This window comes from Aplysia californica, unplaced genomic scaffold (genome assembly GCF_000002075.1).
Source record: "Aplysia californica isolate F4 #8 unplaced genomic scaffold, AplCal3.0 scaffold00535, whole genome shotgun sequence".
Taxonomy (NCBI): domain Eukaryota; kingdom Metazoa; phylum Mollusca; class Gastropoda; order Aplysiida; family Aplysiidae; genus Aplysia; species Aplysia californica.
In genome coordinates this window covers 284,225-303,859 of record NW_004797805.1, presented here as the reverse complement: position 1 = coordinate 303,859, position 19,635 = coordinate 284,225, and the positions used below count along the sequence as shown (strand labels likewise).

At 40.0% G+C, this 19,635-nt stretch overlaps 1 protein-coding gene across 1 annotated transcript in view; it reads right to left on the bottom strand.

The window, feature by feature from the left end:
* Positions 1-19,635, bottom strand: part of LOC101853117 (leucine-rich repeat and calponin homology domain-containing protein) — a gene marked incomplete in the record, with an annotated part of 93,027 nt that overhangs the window by 12,894 nt on the left and 60,498 nt on the right. Inside the window, 5 exon segments of the mRNA XM_013087027.2 lie at positions 615-692; positions 2,027-2,164; positions 10,701-10,792; positions 12,642-12,726; positions 14,402-14,515. Coding sequence (XP_012942481.1) covers positions 615-692; positions 2,027-2,164; positions 10,701-10,792; positions 12,642-12,726; positions 14,402-14,515 — 507 coding nt within the window.

Here is a 19,635-nt window from a genome sequence, read left to right as displayed (position 1 = left end):
GGAAATAACAGCATCCCTGACACATAGAGTCACAGCAACATTAGACTGTGCAGAGACAACTACACTATGGAGAAAAGATCTGACAGACTCAGACAGACAGCTACGTTTGCCCCCTGGCATTGGAACCATATGCATGGCAGCTAACTTAGACAGAGGGACACAGAATGAATGTGTCTCCGTCACTGTGCTCACTTTGGTCTAGTCGGGGGCAAAAAGCTGCACATCGACACGAAAACAACAATTTGGTGCTTGTGAAAACGCAAGAAAGACAGACAGAAACATTTTAGAAAAAGAAAAGAATTTGGATGTGCTCGTAGCAGCCCCAACACTGTGCAATGTATCTCTTACACTCAACACTGTGCCTGTCACTGTGCAATGTATCTCTTACACTCAACACTGTGCCTGTCACTGTGCAATGTATCTGCTCGGTACATTCGACTAACACAAAGAAACAAAACATTTTAATGTTCTCAGTGGGTACTTAATGTGCTTGATGTGTATCAAATGTTCTTGGAGTATATTTATTGTTTGCAGTGCATATTTAATGTTCTCACTGTGTTTTTTAATGCTGCTGATATGCACAAAAGTAAACATTGAGTCTTAAAAGTACATACTTGATCCACACCAATTTTGCGACAGGCTTCCAGGAAGTACTCCACATTCCTCCGACACTTTGCCAGCGTCAGTTTGGGCTGAAAAAAGAGAATCACCACAAAATGTAACAATGTAATAATTTGGGGGAAAAAAATGTGGCTTTATTTTGTTTTGGTTTAGTAGTACGTACTACGTTTGAAGCAACACAGAGAAAGAGAAGAAGTAGGACAAACCAGTGGTGTTCCCCAACCTCCTGCATTGCTATCTGACATAAAAAGGTTTTGGTATGAGTATGAGAGAAGCAAGTAAACAAAACAACAATCGAGTAACGTTGTTTAAAAGCCAGATAAACAGGTAAAAACTGGTACAGGTACAGAAAGTGGCAGCCCCTAACCACCCACAGAAGAAGAAGGGGAACAATTTGCAGGGATAAAAATGGCTGCTGACTAAAAAACCCAGAGAGAGAGAGAGAGAGAGAGAGAGAGAGAGAGAGAGAGAGAGAGAGAGACTCTGGCTTTATATTCAAGGACACGCAAATTACTAACAGAAAGACATCTTTCCAACACAGGTCGTACTGCAGGATATTTCCAGCTGACGTTGGACAGTCAAGTCTATTTAATAGAGGAACCTCATTAAACCACCAGGCCTGTTATTCCACAAACTTTATGCAGGTCCCAAGAGTGGCGGTATAACAAGGTTTGCCAGTATTTCAATTGTGGTCCTCAAACATTTCACCAGATGGACTCTTTTCCTACCAGGTCAAAATCCACCACTGGTCCAGGGCTTTTTCTTGACCTATTTTTAAGCCCCTACCTCACCGAAGGAAAATGTCAAACATCCAACTAAACACACACAAACCATATCATATGGCCAATCAAACTGAAGGTTAAAAAATAATCTATCAGACGGTGATAAAATATTGAAGGTTTATTCCAATTATATTAGTTTGGGGTTTCTAAAAGTGATCACGCAATATCACGGGTGTCATATGAAATCAACAATGTTCCAGCTTTGAGAGGTTATATCTAACAAAGTAAAACAACAGCATCATTCAAACTTCCCAGGTAGGTTTGCCGAAAGTAATGCAAAGAAATACTGAAAGCGATGTATGTTCTAATATAGAAGTGAAAATATGAGACATATACTGAAGTCAGGGGAGCGCTTTTTTTCTCTTTTCTAAGTTTCGAAGGGGACAAAAAAAAAAAGAAGCCCTGAAATAAACTAAAAATCATCTCTCAGTGCTATATTTTCTTTCGTATCTGCTAACAGGAAGTCTATTTTATTATTTTGAAAACGTGGATCGGCCGAGAATTTCCTGTCTTTTCATTACTGGATTGGAATAGATACACTCGAGCCGTATTTTGCGGCTCTCGGTCTAGTGAGGCCATGTCCGCGAGCTATGCGGCTCGCGGAAGGGAAAGTGTTAACTTACCACAGCGGGTGACGGGACGTGGATGGTTCCCACAGAACGTGGGCGGATTTGATTGGCCAGATGACAAAGAACAACACCGTCTCGTAGAGCTTCGGGCAAGTTGTCCGGCAATGTCACCTTTAACCTAGACTCAACAGTCTGTGGCCGGAATAAAACAACAGATACATGTAATTTCCATAACAAGAGAGCAATATTTTTTCTGATGTTTCTTAACACTACAAACACAACTCAGCTTTAGCAAATGTGTGGGGTAGGGGGGTGTTCACATTATGCAGTTCTGGTAATAACTAACACAATTACACTTTTAAGGTACACCACAGGGAATATTCAGGGGAAAAAATACCATGTTTGGCAAAAATGACTGATTTAAGGCTTTATATCGGATTGGCTGCTTCAACGTATTGGGAATAGATCTGACCTGTTACTTTTACCAAGAACACATTTTTGAAACACGCTGTCAATCATTTTAGCAGGTACCCCCTCTTTCAAATTACATGCACATTTCAGAAGTAATGAAAATTTTTGCTTAGTTGATCCGTTGATTTTCTAATCTGACTGCCAAAACAATCAGTAGATCTTCTGCTAACCAGTTCATCACGGAGGTCAAACTGAACTTTTGTCGAGTCAGGGACACACGCTTAGGTTTATTTATAGCTCCAAAGTTTTACTCATTCGCACAGAAAGCTTTCAATCCCAGGATGCATCATCTGCGTGTTTTGTCACCTGCGGACAACCCATCTCCGGGTTTTCATAAGCGAATGTGGAAGAATAACTGAAATTCTTCAGCTTTGACAATGTTTCAACTGATATTCTGAGCAGGTAAGAGTATATTTCATTCACTGGTGTTTTGTTTTGAACTTGTATAGCCTAATACGATCGTAAGTCGTAATATCAGCTGCTTGCTGACCTATGTCTAAGTTAGTGCAAGTCTAGTAATGGCCTACTAAAATTAGGATTAGGACACACTAATTGGGCTGGCTTGTTTTACGAACAGCATTGGCAATATTCAGTAGTTCAATTCATGAGCTGAATGTTGGAATTACTTTAGTTCAGGGAGAACTGATGAAGAGTATGAGCAAGTTTTGGAAGGGAGGTGTGTGCCTTTTCGGAACAAGTAGCCTTGTCATGAGTCACGGTGCGAAAGCTGTGAGTTTGTGGACCACTCGCAAAGCCATAATATGAGCTTTGACCTGCTTTGACATTTTATCGATCGACTGACCTAGTAGAACAGACAAAATTTTAACCACATGATGCCAAATTCCCTCACTTTTACAGTCTTCAGTGGTCGTGCATAATTCTCTTTTCTCTATGACTTATTGACGCTTAGTTTGAGGCTAGATCTAGATCTAGTAATTGACTCTGGCCAATTTCTATAGCCAGTGTGAAGTTTCCAGTTTTCCTCCAATTGTTTTCATACCAGTATATTATAGATCTAAGAAATCTAGATCTAGATCTAGAATCTAGTTATCACTGGGGCGGGAAAAAATACATTTAAAAATAAAAGCTGAAAATCTTCAGTTCCGGACTGCAGACACAAAGTAGATAAGATTATGTCTCATTAACTTGTGTGCTGTTTTGAACATTATATCAAATTCCAAGTGTGTTAAACTGCTGCTCATCGCTGGGTTAGGTCATGAATATAGATTCTATAGGCCCTATGATTGCAATTCTTAATTGGCTGTGCTATAATCTTATAGTAGTTCAATGGTAACATTCTGCATTTATTTGTAATGTGGTTTTATATATTGAACTATATTTTGGTTTACTCCCATACACCACAATTCATGGCGATCGCACCCAATTCCTTCTTATTCTTATTCTGTTTTGTGTTTTTTTCGGGGAGTTGGGGGGGCATTCAAATTAATAGCAAAACGATGTTCAAGAAATATGTAGGTATACCGAATTAATATTTTGTAATGAGTGCTCTCAGTTTTCTTGAGGTACTCCAACATAATTGATAACGTAGTAGTGATTTGTTGCCAAATTCTTTTCTCTCCAGCTGTTATTTTTGTTTTGTTTTACCAACAAATTGGTAATTCACTAATCAGCTTGTATATTTTCCCAGCTTTGCTACTGTGAAGGCCCAGCTGACAACTGATAAGTTTGACTCATGACTGTAAATCCACAAGCCTGAATGTCAGATCAACTGCAGTGGCCCGTCTAAAGAGAGCGATGGTGTCCTATGGGGTTGCTCACTCTAGTACAAAATGAGGAACACCTCACTCATTGGTGATGGAGATTCAAAATCATTCCCACTGTATTGGCCCTCAACCCCTATGATTCCATACTCATAAAGGAGGTGGTGTGTGTTAACCATGTGGCATAACAGTAAGTCAAAATTGATTTTGATTCTTACCTGTCATGAGAAATCAGAGTGACTTATTTCAGATACCCGATATCTCTCTCAGAAAAACGCCTCACTTATACTTAGGCTATACTTATAGAGTGATTAGTTCATTGAAAACAATGTCTTATTCAATTTTAGTGAAGAAAAGTAAAAAGTAAACGACGACTGCACTTTTATTGATACTGATCTGATTCAGATTACAGATTAGGCCTAGTATTAGTGTGAGAGATAATTCCCCCTTCCCCTCCATTTAAACCTATTTATGCTCGTCAACCGTGCTTCAATTTTTTTGTCAGCAGTTGACACAGGTAAAAGTACTGTTATTGAAAATGTAACAAATAGTTTGATGATAGAAAATTGCATGTTTAGCTTTGTTTTCATTACTGTTGAACTTTGTAAGTCTGTCACTGGTGATTTTGTTGGCTTGAAAAAAATACTTCCAAAAATGACAGAATGGGTCTGAAACCCAGTTTTGTATATCATAATATAATTTCAGTCTCAGCTCTGTACTTTGCGAAATCTGGGAGCCATCGAGGAAAAGAGAGGTGTAACGCTTGAAGAGAGCCTTTGTTGCACTGACTCAGGTACCGTATTTGAGGAGAAGAAATTTCACTTGACTGTCCCCTAATTTTCAAAGTCCCATCAATCAACAATTATTGTGCTATTCCCCACAAGCAAAACTTAGTCCATTTGTGACCTATATGATGGATGTTGTTCTTTTTTCTTTAAATGGAGAAGGAAGCAAATTCTCCTGAGACCTACGGTGCTTGTCATGCCTCGTGAAGCACAAGGACCCAGAGCTGGTTGTAACGGAGTACAAGTATTCCGGTACTTGTACTTACGTTACAATTTTTGGTATTTTTACTGTACTCCGGTACATTTTGAGAACCAGTACTTTTACTGTACTCCAATACTTTTTGTAAAAGTACTTTTGAGTATTTTTCAAGTACATTTTGAGTACTGTTGAAGCTTAATGAAAGAATAAGTGCCGCATTTCTGATCATAATTTACGGAACAAACACCCGGGCGGGCACAGCCAATCAACCAAGAGTTAAAAGTTGAGATTAAAGAACTGCCCGTCGCGTCAAAGATCAGCCACTCTCGTGAATGTGATCACATGCGTTGTAAAACTCCATGAAACGGTACAATGATCCCGAGACGGGATCACACCGATGTGTGAACTGACCGATGGGCGTTTCTTTTCCCCAAACATCGCACTCGCATCTGAGCTCGCCACCTGAACTTTCATCACTCGTTGGGCGGGTAGGGCCTACAAGTTCGCTCCAGGCAGGATCACATCGAACTGTGAACTCTTCCCTGACCATTGAAGTTGAAGGCAGTTTTTCTCTATTCCCGAATTTGCGAGACAGCCTGAATTTTAATTGGTGTGGTCACAGCGTAATGGTACGTAACGACAAAGGCGGGGGGTGGGGGTGGGGGTGGGGGGACTCAATCAGAGATGGAAGGCTACAATTTTTGGACAGGTAAAGGGGAGGGGCAACTGGATAAACGTAGATAAAGATCTCGAGACGATATGCTAATGAGTGTACGGTATAATATAATGGCATGCCTCATGCCACCATGCTACTGTGATTGGTCATCAAGGTTGACCACTCTTTGCTCGCCATATGTCATAAACCTACCTAGGGGTCACGTCAGTTCATGGGTCACTGTAGATTCTTCCTTGGCTTCGTCGGCTAAGATCCCATATTTCCCTTGCTCCCGAGCACTGGGATCTTAGGTGTAGACTACTGTAGCAGAGAATTTTTGGTTACACTACACTTACTAGACTCTAGGAAATTACGTGTAGGCCTATTTTGGTTTGCCGTGGGTGCCGTGGACTACACATTGTGACCAAACTCTGTCTTACCACTATTATAATCAATTGAAACTGATCAATTGAAACTGAAACTGAGTTCTCAATGTATATCAATCTATCAATTTTTTTGGCTACCTAAATTTCTTTTTTCCTTTTTTTTTGTGGTTTGTGCTTAAGGCTACCTTGATTCCTTGAGGATTTGTTAATGAAGAATTCAATGCACTTATTTTTTGCTGGCCATTTTCATCAATTTTATATTTTCTTAGAGCAACTTTGTCTCTACATTTTCCAATTTGGATACTTTTCCTACTTTCCGACCTCTAGGACTGACTTACATTTGATCATATTGTCTTGCTCAAACAAATTCTATTCATAATATCACTTACTCACTAGTTGCGTCTGTTTGTTTGCTGTTTTTCTTTTTCAATTTCACAGACCACTTCCATCTACGTATATTCAAATGCTTTGTATACTGTTTACATTATTAGTTTTAAATGGCCGAATTTGTCAAATGTACTAGATATGTTATTCAATATGATGTTTTGCATTAGCATTGAAGTGTTTTAGCATATTAGCAGAAAGTACTCATAAGTACTTTTTTTAAAAAGTACATTTTACAGGAAAGTACTTTTACTGTACTTAACTCTTATCCTGCGTCTGTGCCCAGATGCGTATCTTATCAGCAACCGATTACGTCGGACTCGCCGGGCAGGCCGCCGGGGTCACTCAGTGTGTACTGTTGGTGTACAGCGAGCGCGCCGGGAAACGTGTGTTTTCGCCATGAATACCGCGGGAGTGTGTTAACTGATGATGAAAATAACGCTCTATCCTTCATAGTATTCTATTTATAAAGTGTTACAAACACATGAATAACCCCCTCTCACAAGCTGATAAGACATTACGAGTAGTTACGCCCATTTGAATAACCTTTCTGGACACTCTTGTTGTTATGAATGACCTGAGGTTCGAAAAGAGATAATTTAGGTCAAATTCCGAATGTTTTACACTCAAATTGTTATTTGTACCTGCACAAGGGTATTCAAAACTATTAAACAAGCTCATCTTTTATCAGATAGTATCATTTCATACAAAATCAAGCTCATTTGAAATATTTTGTATAGAAAAATGGAAGTCTTGTTTCCTGACTATCCTTTCGAGCTCCTCATGTCTAAGTGGGTCAATTTCTTCTATTATTTCATTGGACGAACATCTAGAGCTATCAACTTGGCATGTTTTGAATGAGACGTATGCCTCGATTACGAACCAACGCAAGTGGTTCTAGAAGAAGGCCACAAACGCACACAAACTCAAGCAGACTGACGCACACACACTTGACCTGCGTGAATGGGGATCCGACTCGGGACCCGAATGACACGTAAGAGGATGCGCGCTGCGCGTGCGCTGAGCCAGGAGCTACACTGACTCGGGACCAGAACGCAGGCGAGGTGCCGAAATAGGCTTATCGGGCTACATAAACCCGGCTCCCGCAGGATGAGGGTTAAGTACATATTTTAGATTGTACTTAAATTTGTACTTAAGTACCTTTTTAAAAGTACTTTATCAGCTCTGCAAGGACCATTATGATGAACACCGTTCTTCATATTTAGCATTTGGCATACTACTTCATTACACGTGTTTCGTAAAACTAATAGCAGATTCGCATTCAACCACATTTTTGGGGGATATTTTCAGAAATCTTTTCCTTTTAGAGATACATGTAGTAGAATTTATAAACTGGGTCTAATCATATATGCAACCAACCACTAATCTTAGCGCTACTCTTTGTCCCTGGTGATCAGAATCAACAACTGTCTGGTGAAGCACAAACTGACCCTGTGTAATGAAGGGGTTAATGCCCATCGTCTTGTAGGCTCGTGCTTCATGCATTCACTCACTTTCAGACCCAGAGAAGTGTGTCAGTGGAGGAAGGGAGAATATCACTAGACCCCAGGCTAGGCGTACACAGTTGCTGAGTAGTCGCTGGTGTGTAGTATTAGTGTGCACTGTATAGACTGTGTACGCGGCACCTCTGGTGGCCAAGAGTGAAGGGGTTGTGGGAAAAATTAACATTAGTAGGCTTCATTTCAGGTAGGAGGCAATTAGTAGCCTATGTTTATAAAGGTATTTCTTTTCGTGCATTAGCAAAACATGGTGGAAAGCTGGTTTAGTAAAACAGGGTGGCAGTTTTGCAGGGTTTGAGTGTATTTGTTCTGCTTTCTTTTCCCTTTTTTTTTTTTTGGTTATAAATGAAATTGGACTCTCATCAGCTGAATTCTTGAGCTTGGGGTCTGCATAAATAACCCCCTGCTGCTTAGAGTGTTAAATGTGTTTTTGGTCTGCCTGATTACAATTTTGCCATTGAACCATTGAATGGGATACCAGCTTCTGTCTGCAGAGGATAATAGCAACACCTAAGTCCTTATTCTTAAGGTTTTTTTCAAGATTTTTTACTCTTCTATTCTTTTTAACCAGGAGAAGATTGGAGGTCTCCAGTCGCATTACGCAAAACCTCTGAGGTCTTTCAACTCTTTCCACTGCTAATGTGAGAAGCAGTGGTTGCCACATTGCTGCACAGCACCAGCACAGATGGAGACCCACATCATGACAGATGCCCACTTACTGGTGAAAACAACTGGTGCATTTACAGTACATGTATAACACAGACAGGTCAAACACAGAAGACTCAAAATCACGCATCGTTAGAACTGTGGCTGCGGTCCCGTTTCCCCCCCCCCCCCCCTCTTTATCTTTTAAAAATATCCTTCAATCTACAGATGCCTCGAACTACCGAGGCCAGTTCCAACGAATTCAAGCTATCTGTGTTATACTGCACTTTTACAAAAGGCATTACAGCCAAGGAAGCACAGCACTATCACACAAGGGAAGGCTTTCTACCCACCTCAAACCCCCTCATTTATGAAGCCTGTGCACCACAGATGAGCTAATGGAGATCAAGTACGCGCCTGGCGTGACACAAAAACAGAATGGGAGTTTCCACCTGGTTGAAGGGCCCTAAGACGGTCTTTGTGACCAAACCAAGAGTAGAAGCAGCTTTTGCTATCACTATTGCACACTGGAATTTGGGGGCCCTTGGCATTGCAGGTCTGAGCCCAAACCATGGACAGGGGCATCAGAAGGAACTGTACGCAAATATAGAGGGGCAGAGACTGGAATAGGGGTGTAGCTTAGAAAAACAGGAAAGGAACCATCTTTTAGAGGAGGAAAATTGGACTGGCAGACGTCTCTACTTCCCAGGAAGAGGGACTGATTAGGAATAAAGAAGTCCTTCTGCAATTTATGGCTGTGTTTTCCTCATTTGGCAACTTGGAGTTGCATGTTTTTGACAAATTTCCCTTAATTTCTTCTTTTCAGTTAATACAACCACTAAATTGACCTCTCTGTTGCATCACTACCTATTGTATTTTGGGGGGACTTTTTTCTATAAATTGGATATAAAAGAATTGGGTACATTGACAAATGATTAATTGTCGTTATACAATTCAATTCATGCTCCTATCTGTTTGGGTTAGAAAGTTATGACAAAATCTGTGCGTTTTTTCAAATTTTCTCAAAATGACAAAAGTTAAGGGGTATGGGTTGCAGCCCGGGCTCTCATTTAAAACACAAGTGGAGGGTTTCTTTTACACTTGGCCTGACTATGTGAACATGAATTTTCTGTGATCCTCGGTGGGCTTTTTTTTATATCTCTCACCGATTTCGAAAAATGAAGTTTCAAGTGCTTCAGTTGATGCGAAAATGCAAAAATTAATAGAGTCAAGCAATAGCTATGATGTTATCCTCAATATCTCTTTAGAGGTTTCAAGTATCAAAAAAGCCCAACCAGGATCACAGATTTTATTCTTAGTGGGTTTATGTGAAAATATAAGCACTTTAGTCTATAAACTGATTGAACGAGAGCGCGGGCCGGATTGAGTCAAAATTGCTTCTGTGCCCCCAAAATATGAAATATTTTCAAATTCCTTAAAGAAAGAATAAATTTTGCTATTTGATTTTCAGTTTGAACTCCTAAAGTGTTTTATGATCACTCTAAATGATGCTTGGATGGGTTAATAACAAAGTTAGAAACATTAACTGCCACCTACCCTTAAAAATCTCAATCTCTTTTGGATATTTCTAAAAGTATGCATCTTTTAGACCATTCAGAAAGAAGGAACAGAAATGTCATATTTTTCTGTGTTAATGCTTTCAAAAACTACAAACCATGCTAAGAATTATCTTCCCCAATCTATGAGGAATTGACCTCCAGAGACATTCTCTGTCAGACATTTTCTTCTCTAACACATCTCATCAATGGGGACATTTAATTCCTCATAATCTCATCTATGAGGCCATTTCTTTTACGACATATTTCATCTGTATGGAAAATCTCACCTATGGGGACATTTAACTCCTAACATATTTCATCTATGAGAGCAGATAATTCTGCCCCCCCCCCCCCTCCATGTTGCAAAACATCTAACTCAAAAGCCAGCTTTCCCAACATTCACCTGTCTGAGACGTTCCATCTGTTCTGACTCCTCCCGTAGTTGTTCATCTCGTCGACGGATGGTAAAGTTTGAATCTTCTCCACGACCCACACCTGGAAGAAATTGTACGAGACTTACATCCTCACTGACAGAATTAAGATCATTTAGAAGGCAAGCTGCTTGTAAGGACAAACCACTACTTACTGAGAGGGACAGTGTCCCAGCAGACATATGCACACTCAATTAAAAAAAACACAAAACAAACCCTGTACACAAGGAAACCAAAATCGTGTCTGTGGCATGTGATGGCAAAGTATTAAACAGCTATGTCACAGGTGCTGGTACCCACACCCGAAGCACAGGGGCAGCCAAGAGTAAGTATATAGTATATCACACTCCTACAAGTGAGGAGGCATCTTCCACACCCCTGTTTTAGACCAGTCTGTCTCCCACGGTCTGCTAATTTTGACTAATAACATCCGCATCGAAAATAAGTTACATTTTAAAACAGGCTTTGGTTTTTCCATCGTGCGTTTGCAATAAAGTGATCTATAAGATGTCCCATTTATTAAAAAAGACACTTGCAATAAACACATTTTTGAGTCAATGTTTGCCGATGTTAACTGATAATATCTGTCCATAACTTACTATTTTAAACAAACTTTTGTCCTTTCTTATCCTCTTACGATGAATCTGATCTATATCATGCCCCACTTAAAATAAAAGATAATAGTCAGTGGAGCCCACTTAAACGTCACGACAAAAACTGTCGAACTTTTGGAACGTGAGCGACATAACATTGGTGCAGATACTCAGAAAAGATGGTATCTGAGCATATAAAAGAAGGCTGTAATTTTGCAACTTTATCCATCTGGCACACAATTTGCTTTGAAGTAATTCCTCTATAAACGAATTTATGTGTCTAATATAATCGTGAATATTCGCATATTTTCTCAAAAGTTTATAAAAATTACCCTGTAGTCTCTTTACGAAGTAATACAAATCAATTTAAGTTAAAAAATACATCTGCAATGCAATACACAAATAGTATCTGTTAGTGTTACACTCCAGAAAGTCTTTACTTTTCTTAAAAGGCTAATTCTAGGTTTTGTCAGTTGACTGAATAACAGGGATGACTTCTCGTAATTGGGTTATAAGAATAGTTCCTAGCTTTAAAGTGACACTGAATCACCACCAGACTTTTCCAGCTAAAATTTTCGTTTCAATGACCATTCGCAATACCTGACAATGTTCTAATTTCTTTACACATTCATAAGTGTCCGCGCATATTACCAACACAATAACTAAGAATGAATGTGTTAGCTGTTATTATTTTTATTCCAAACACGAAGTTTATCTCTACCCATGAGTGTTTAAAAAAAACCGAATATCTTTCTTAGCGGCATGCAGGCTGCCACAGACGCAGCATGATTCATGAACAAACACAGAGAAACTTTCTCTTGTTTAACTCTTTTTAAATTAATTCGTAGCCAGTTAAACACAGATTTTGGAGAGATCTGTCATGCCGTTTTTAAAAAAAGAATAAGTTATTCATATGGTTGTGACTAAAATAGGACAAATTGGGTACTCTACAAACACTTGTCTAGAAACACAACTAAGGAAGAGAAATTAACCATTCTAACGCAGAATAAATCTTAAGACATTGAGCTTTTAGTACATCAATGTAATGGTTAGCTGTGTGGGATGGGGAAGAAGTTATAGCGTTTCAAATGTAGACAAAAATGCAAAGTTCTTAACCGACACAGGCAAAGTCGCTTCAGGGCTAATTTACCCCCTGACCCCAAGCCGGGGAGCTCCAGAGTCACGCGATCTGAAAGTAACAGAATCGGGCAAAAAGTGGCGCCGTGACACACACTTTCCCTAAAGTTTCCATTCATCCCTTCACACACACCCCCAATTTTCGTTACATCCGCTCAAACCTACCCCAATGTTTCCTCTCACCTGTCCTGGTCCTTGTTCCCCCATAACTGTTGGTCGGTGGTCGTGTGTTGATCCGTCGGTTGTCTACCTCTGACTGCCCAGGTTTCTGAAAAGAGACATTCAAACATCAGCCCGTTTGTCAAGCGTTAGCTGCTGTCTTTTCTGCACTATCTTTGTTTCTTTGATTACATGTTTGAATGAGTGAAGAGAATCGCAGGGTTCTGCACTGAGATTCTTTGTTTAAGTAAAGACAAGCACACCCCACATTAAGTCATTTAGTGCACGGAAAAAGATATATACAGACAGAAGCAACAAAGGGAAAGAAAAGAAGAACCTACCAGTGGCCAGCCTCATCTGACCACTTTCTAAGGAAAAAGTAAGACAGAAACAAAGGGAGAGAAAATAAGTCGTACAGGAAATCCAAGGGAAAGACAGACACATTCTGTTTAGTTTTACTTTAAGTAAGAATTTAAAGGCACTCGCAACACAACATGGTCATATAAGTGCCGAAGATTAGACGTGCTAATAGATAGTAACACTCGTACAAATAAAAGAATGAGGACATAAGATTTTTTTAGTAGAAGTTTTACTGTACTCGCAACTGCCTAAGGTCATACGGGTGCCAGAAGATTAGATGTGCTACAAGAGAGTAACAAACATAAAAAAGAAGAACCATAGATGTTAGAAAGAAAAGAAGGAGCAAACCACACCAGAGAACCCGCCAACCACCCACGAGGACATAAGAACAATAGAAGTTCGATAGGAATGAAAGAGCAAACCACACCAAACAACCTGCTAACCACCCACTCTGCACATTTGCTAATTAGACGGAAATTTCCATGTGCATGAAATGGTCAGCCGAACAATCAATCCACAATAATTATTTACCAAGGTACAGCTGCCTGGGTCCAAACACACTCTTGCCCTTATTGAAGTTCATGAAGTTACAGTTATTTTTACAACTAATGAAATTAATTAATTTTTTTTTTCATAAATTTACAAATAATGAGAAGAGAACAAGACTATCTCTGTTTTTGACACCAAAGTTTGTCATGTTTAAAAAGTTCTTTTCTTTTGGCTGAATCTACAGGAGTAACTTTGGGCCAGGTATAGACCCATCACTGTGTAGAAGTTGCCAGAACTTCATGTTGACGCGGGCTCGTTGTCATACAGAGAGGACCAAGGAAAGCTCCCATCTTGCTGCATAGCAGGATAATATGCAATTTGCCTATCATGCAAAGAGGGGCTTAGAGGATGCCATTCTCGAGTTCTTAGAAAACATCTACAAACACGTAGACACACAAAGAAATTACTGCAGGATACTTTTTACTGATTTTTCATCTGCTTTAAACACAATCCAACCCCACATAAAGGGTTTCAAAATTAATTCACAAGAACATAAACAAAAACACTATAGCCTGGATTCTTTTGTTCTTAACTAATCGACCTCAATACGTAAAATTAAATGGTGTAAAATCCTACCTAATATTCATGAACACCGGTGTGCCCCCAGGTTGTGTAATCTTCCCTGTCTTGATTACGCTCTACACTAACGACTGTACTGTTGTGAAGCAGTAAGGCGCTTTGCCTTCTCATGATAAAGGCCTGAATTCAAACCTGTGAGGGGAGGGTTTTGACCTTGAGTATCTCCATCTGTCTGCTGGGACACTGTACGCCTCTCAGCCGATGCTGGCCCTGGCAGGCATGGCTGACGCAGCCTGCCTCCTAATTATCTAAATTGTATTGATGCAGGTGTAAAAAAGTCTACAATAACAGTTTACCTTGAGCCCAGAGCCAGTGGTAGTCCCTCGTTTCTGCTCATCAAGTCGAGTCTTGAGCCGGCCCGAGTCACTGACGGATGAGTTGGACACTTTCTTGTTCTTGCCGTCGTCATCCTGGGGGGAAAAAACCAAGAAAGCTTGTACAAACCCTTGACTTCCACAGTACATCAAGTATAACCACCACCCCACGTTTTTGTGCTTTGGGATGATCACAGCCTGTAGTTTCCTGTTCCAGTAAAACAGGTATGGGGCAAACTGCAGCCAGATCTGACCCTCGAGCAGTTTCAGTCCAACCCGTCAGTCGACCACGTAATTACAGGGTCCCCACCAAATCCTGGAAATTTTTTTCAAGACCCCAATTAAAGGGAAAAATAAGGTCGTTGCGCTGCAAGAATGATCCCCAAAAAGCCCATCTATCAACGATAAAAAGTACAAATGTCTTTAAATGAGTGCATATGTACATTTTTTTTAAATAGTAGAGGGTTTTACGGCACTCGCAACTGCATAAGGTCACATGAGCGCCAAGGGGTGGGTGTCAATAGAGAAGTCTTTACAGGGAATGAGACTTACTCTGCTCACCTCTCTAGCTTCAACAGCACAAGGTCCGCTTCGACTATCAAGGCACCCCAGAAACAGCAGGTCATAAGAGAGTGGCAAACATACAAAAAAAGTAGAGGTAAATGACAATAGTAAGGATCAGGAAAGAAAAAGCAGCAGTTCCCTGTAGTAGATCAGGCACAGTTATGAGTGTGACATGAGTCAGCCCATTTACAATTCTACTATGCTTGAAATAGAAATGTCCCCCCTATGGGAATGGCCTAAAGACACTAGTCAGTGGCACTGCCCCAGTACATTTTGTAAGTCTTCAAACAATAGATGATTATAAAAGATAAGATAAGATAAGATACATCTTTATTGTCCAGATCCTGGCAAATTGGTTTGGTGTTTCACCACATGTACATACACACACACACACACACACGCGCGCGCGCGCGCGCACACACACACGTAGGCTTACAATCACATGCATAATATAAATGAGCAGCAATATAAACAATAATAATAGTAAGCTAGATACACACTCAATGTAATTTTGATGCATGCTCTAAGGTCGTAAGTATACTTATACAAGATGGTTAAGAAGAAAGCATTTTGATAGATGATGGTAAAAATGAACTTCTGTATCTTTCTTTGTTACAGATCAGAAGTCTAGGTCTTTGACTGATGTTTTTATTTGAGGGAACAAGGGATGTTTGTTGTCTAAAAAGATGGAATTAATTTTTTTAGTGCAAGCTGTTATGTACAATTCTGCCGTCGTAAGGGAAAACGACGAATGGTCCTGCGCAGGTAGCGAGGCAAATTTTTCAGGAGAAGCAAAAACTGTTTTCACTTTATAACTCTTCTATTTTTCACTCTTTTAAGCTGTAATTCACCAGATATCTGATTGAGGTGTTCATAAAGCAGTATCTAAAGTTTGAATGGTTTAGGTTAAAAAGTAGCAAAGTTATTCGACATTCGTCGTTCTGCCTTACACTGCGCACCCGCAGGTGAGCCTTGCGATGTAAGCGAAAACGACGAATGGTACGGTTCGTCGTTCTCACTTACACTGGTGAATGTTATGGGAGTAGGCGATGGTCACTTGTGACGCATTATTGACAGTAATGACTGTGTACTGGTGGCTACAAATAAAAATAAGACGTATACAAACTAGCTATTATACGTGTAAAGTTAGGTGTTTGTTATATCCCAACTGTAACTCGCTAAACGTCCTTCGTTTGCCTTCCTCGCTTGGTCAAATACTACACAGTCAGTGTACAAATCAGATGTGTGCACATTTTCAACAGCTTGATTTAAAACTGTCTCATTCGGAACAAAAGTATGATCTCCATGATATCTCTTTATTGCATATTCTCTTCAGAAGCGAGTTTTACTTTTATTTTCGCTAATTGCAAAATTTTCCCTGCACGACCAAAGGGATCAACAATGTTACAATGTCAATAATACGATCAGATCATTGCCAAGTCAAACTTTCTCGTAAGAAATGTAACAATCTGACAAGACTGTATCACAAAAACGCTTTCGGGAGAGGTAATGCGACGCTTTGTATTTAATAAAGGATTCAGTTGATCGGATGGAAAACATACCACAAAGTAGAGATCGACAAGACAGTTTGAATCTGCAAGACATTATTATACTCGATCGTAACGTCCATCAAGTCATAAAAAAATCGTAAAGCAAGACTAAGTGTCGCCACAATACGTCCATTTTTTAAGTTGGACAAAGAAATTTACTCTCATAAAGCAGTGTCATTAATTGCTTGGTAATTCTATAAGGACGTCGACCAGTGACACGTGCTGGACAAATTGCGGCACTATTACCATCGTTGGGATTTGGGATGTCAAATGACTGGACAGCAAACTAACATGACATTAGTCTGTGAACATCTGGCGGACGCTAATATCCAGTCTTAATAATTTCTCTCTAAATACTTTTTTGACCCTCCCATTCCCACTTTCCCCCTGTTCCCATCCGTTTACCCCTCTCTCCCACCCTCTCTTCTCAATTCACACAATCAGCATAGGCCTAATACTTGAACACAGACAAAAAGACACACTAAGTGATACATTCTTATAAACCTGGTCGACGGTACTCCGGGGGAGGGGGTGGTGCTGTGTTTGTTTGAAAAAAACCTAGTATGTTTGTACCGACGCAACAGTGACCCAATTGTCATTCGTCGCCCATGCCAAATTTGCCCAACGGCAGAGATCAGGGGACAACGCCGAACGAGCAGTGATCCTTGACCGATCGACCATTCGTCGTTCTCCCTTACACTGAGCCCTGGCTCGGAGCTCGCCAGTGTACGGGAAAACGACGAACTCTCAATTACGCAACAACGGATTAGGATATGAAAAAAAATTTTACACCATCAGATGCAGAATTAAATACTCTATAAAATATATAAAAATACAAAAATCGAAAAATTTTGACCATTCGGTGTTTTCCCTTACGACGGCAGAATTCATCCAAGATGGGGAATGTAGAAGTTGAAATTTTACATGCTTTCCGTATTAGTCGATTTAATTTTTCTTTATCTTGTTGTATTGAGTTCCCGGCCCCTGCTGTTATACAAAAATTGATCATACTCTCTATGGTTGAATGGTAGAACATGGACATCAATGTATTATCAACTTTAAAATACTTTAGCTTCCTTAGAAAAAATAGTCTTTTGTTCACTTTTTTTATACAGGAAAAAAACTGGGTGACTACCAACACAGCTTCTCAATTTTCCAGGGGGCCTCATCCATTTTCAAGGGGCATGTTATATTACAATGACAGCCTGTGCTCCATTTATATGCACCATATATGTATATGTTTGTAAATACACACACACACACACACACACACACATGTAGTTACATTATATCCAGTCAACAACATGTCATTGGCACTGGGATCTTGTGTGACTTAGCTATTTCAGTATGTTCTTACTTATTTATATCTTCCCCTCATCATATTAGCCTACATAAACTAGACTATAAAAATGAATCCTGTTTTGAGCCTGAGAAAAGACCTACAACCAGAATATTGACTGTCAATAACCAGTCTGGGAGTCATGATTCATATAATAAACGTGAAGAAAAAAACTAATGCTGAAACTCAAAGTAGAGTAATAACTTGAATGGCTCGAGTAGACTTATTCAGTGTGAGAGTTGTAACTTAGTGTAAGAACTGAGGGAGGGCAAGATGCAGTGACACTGAAAATCTGCCAATCTTGAGCAGAAAGCTATAATATAAATTACTATCATCCCATCCAATGAAACGCGAACACTTTAGTTCAATAACAAGGGATGACGGATCCCGATTCCACACAAGGCCTGCACCAATGCGCACTTGGCAGAGAGCAGTTTTAGCAGTTATCAAAATTCTCCATACTAAAAATTTGCTTCGAAGTTCTGTTTTTGTGCTCTAGCGTTGCCTTCAGCCCCACTCCCCCCCCCCCCCACCCCGCCCCCCGGCGGGTGTTTCTAAAAAAAAATAAATCAATAACCACCCCCCATTCCGGAGTCCTATGCTTCACACCGTTCAGACCGCCGCTACTCACACGATGCCTTATCATGTGATGGCGAGCCTGCCAAGACGCTTATATAACTTGTCTTTTCTTTTTCTTTAACAAGTGATAGCACAGGACAAATATTGATTTATTTTCATGGCGACACAGCGCTCGTAATGCACAACCTGCATGTCACAAATGTTGCGTTATCTATCAGACTGTTGCCGTAAAATTTCTGGGTGGTAACGAAAGCAGATTTCAATTCTTCCCTATCGAGCCTCGGTGTCACACATACATTTCCGCCTGTTTGCGTGAAACGTACTCTCAGACTGGGAAAAGCAGAATGAATCACAATAGCGACCGGGAAAAAAATGAACTAAAGGACGTTATGGGATTTGGCTTTTAAATATGCACAAACTTTTACATATTTTTCCGTGTCTTTCCCGAGGCAATTTACAGATTTCCTTTAATTCCCAGGGAATTCCGGGGTCTCTGCGATTTTTTTCAAAATTACCAGGTAATTTTCAGAACCTGACAGTCACCCTGTTAATAGCTTATTTCACTTAACAATGATATCTCACCTGTGTATTCCTTGCCAAGAGTTGATTCAATTATGTATCCTCTTCATGATTCATCAACCATACTGTCTAGATTGCTACACTACTAATATCTTGACTTCCCCACCCATCACAAAATTCCCGACTTTTTCCCGATTTCCCGACCTGCTGGGGACTCTACAATTAATACAAAATGTCACCTGCAGTGAGTTCATAATAAATAAAAACAAACCAGTTCGTCTTGAAAATTAAAACTAATAGTTTCTGGCCCAACTGGAAGCAATAAATCTAATGTTTTATCCCATGAAATGCCATTGAGTGACACAGTATGTTATAGCATCAGTTTTAGTGTTACTTTCAAGAGCTTGGCTATTTGAGATATTCATAATCGCTTAATCCGGCCCAATTTTCACTTGGATGGGTTAGACTATTACACACGCTCTGAGCAACAGTACACCACACACAGTGACACCATATTGTAGGGACCACCCCACCCACAACAGAATAACCAATTCCCCCCCCCCTCCCCCCAACAAACACATACACAATAAAACAATATCCCACTCCATTCCTGGAAATGAGAATTCATTGAAATCCAGCAATTTCCATCACAGTATATAATATGC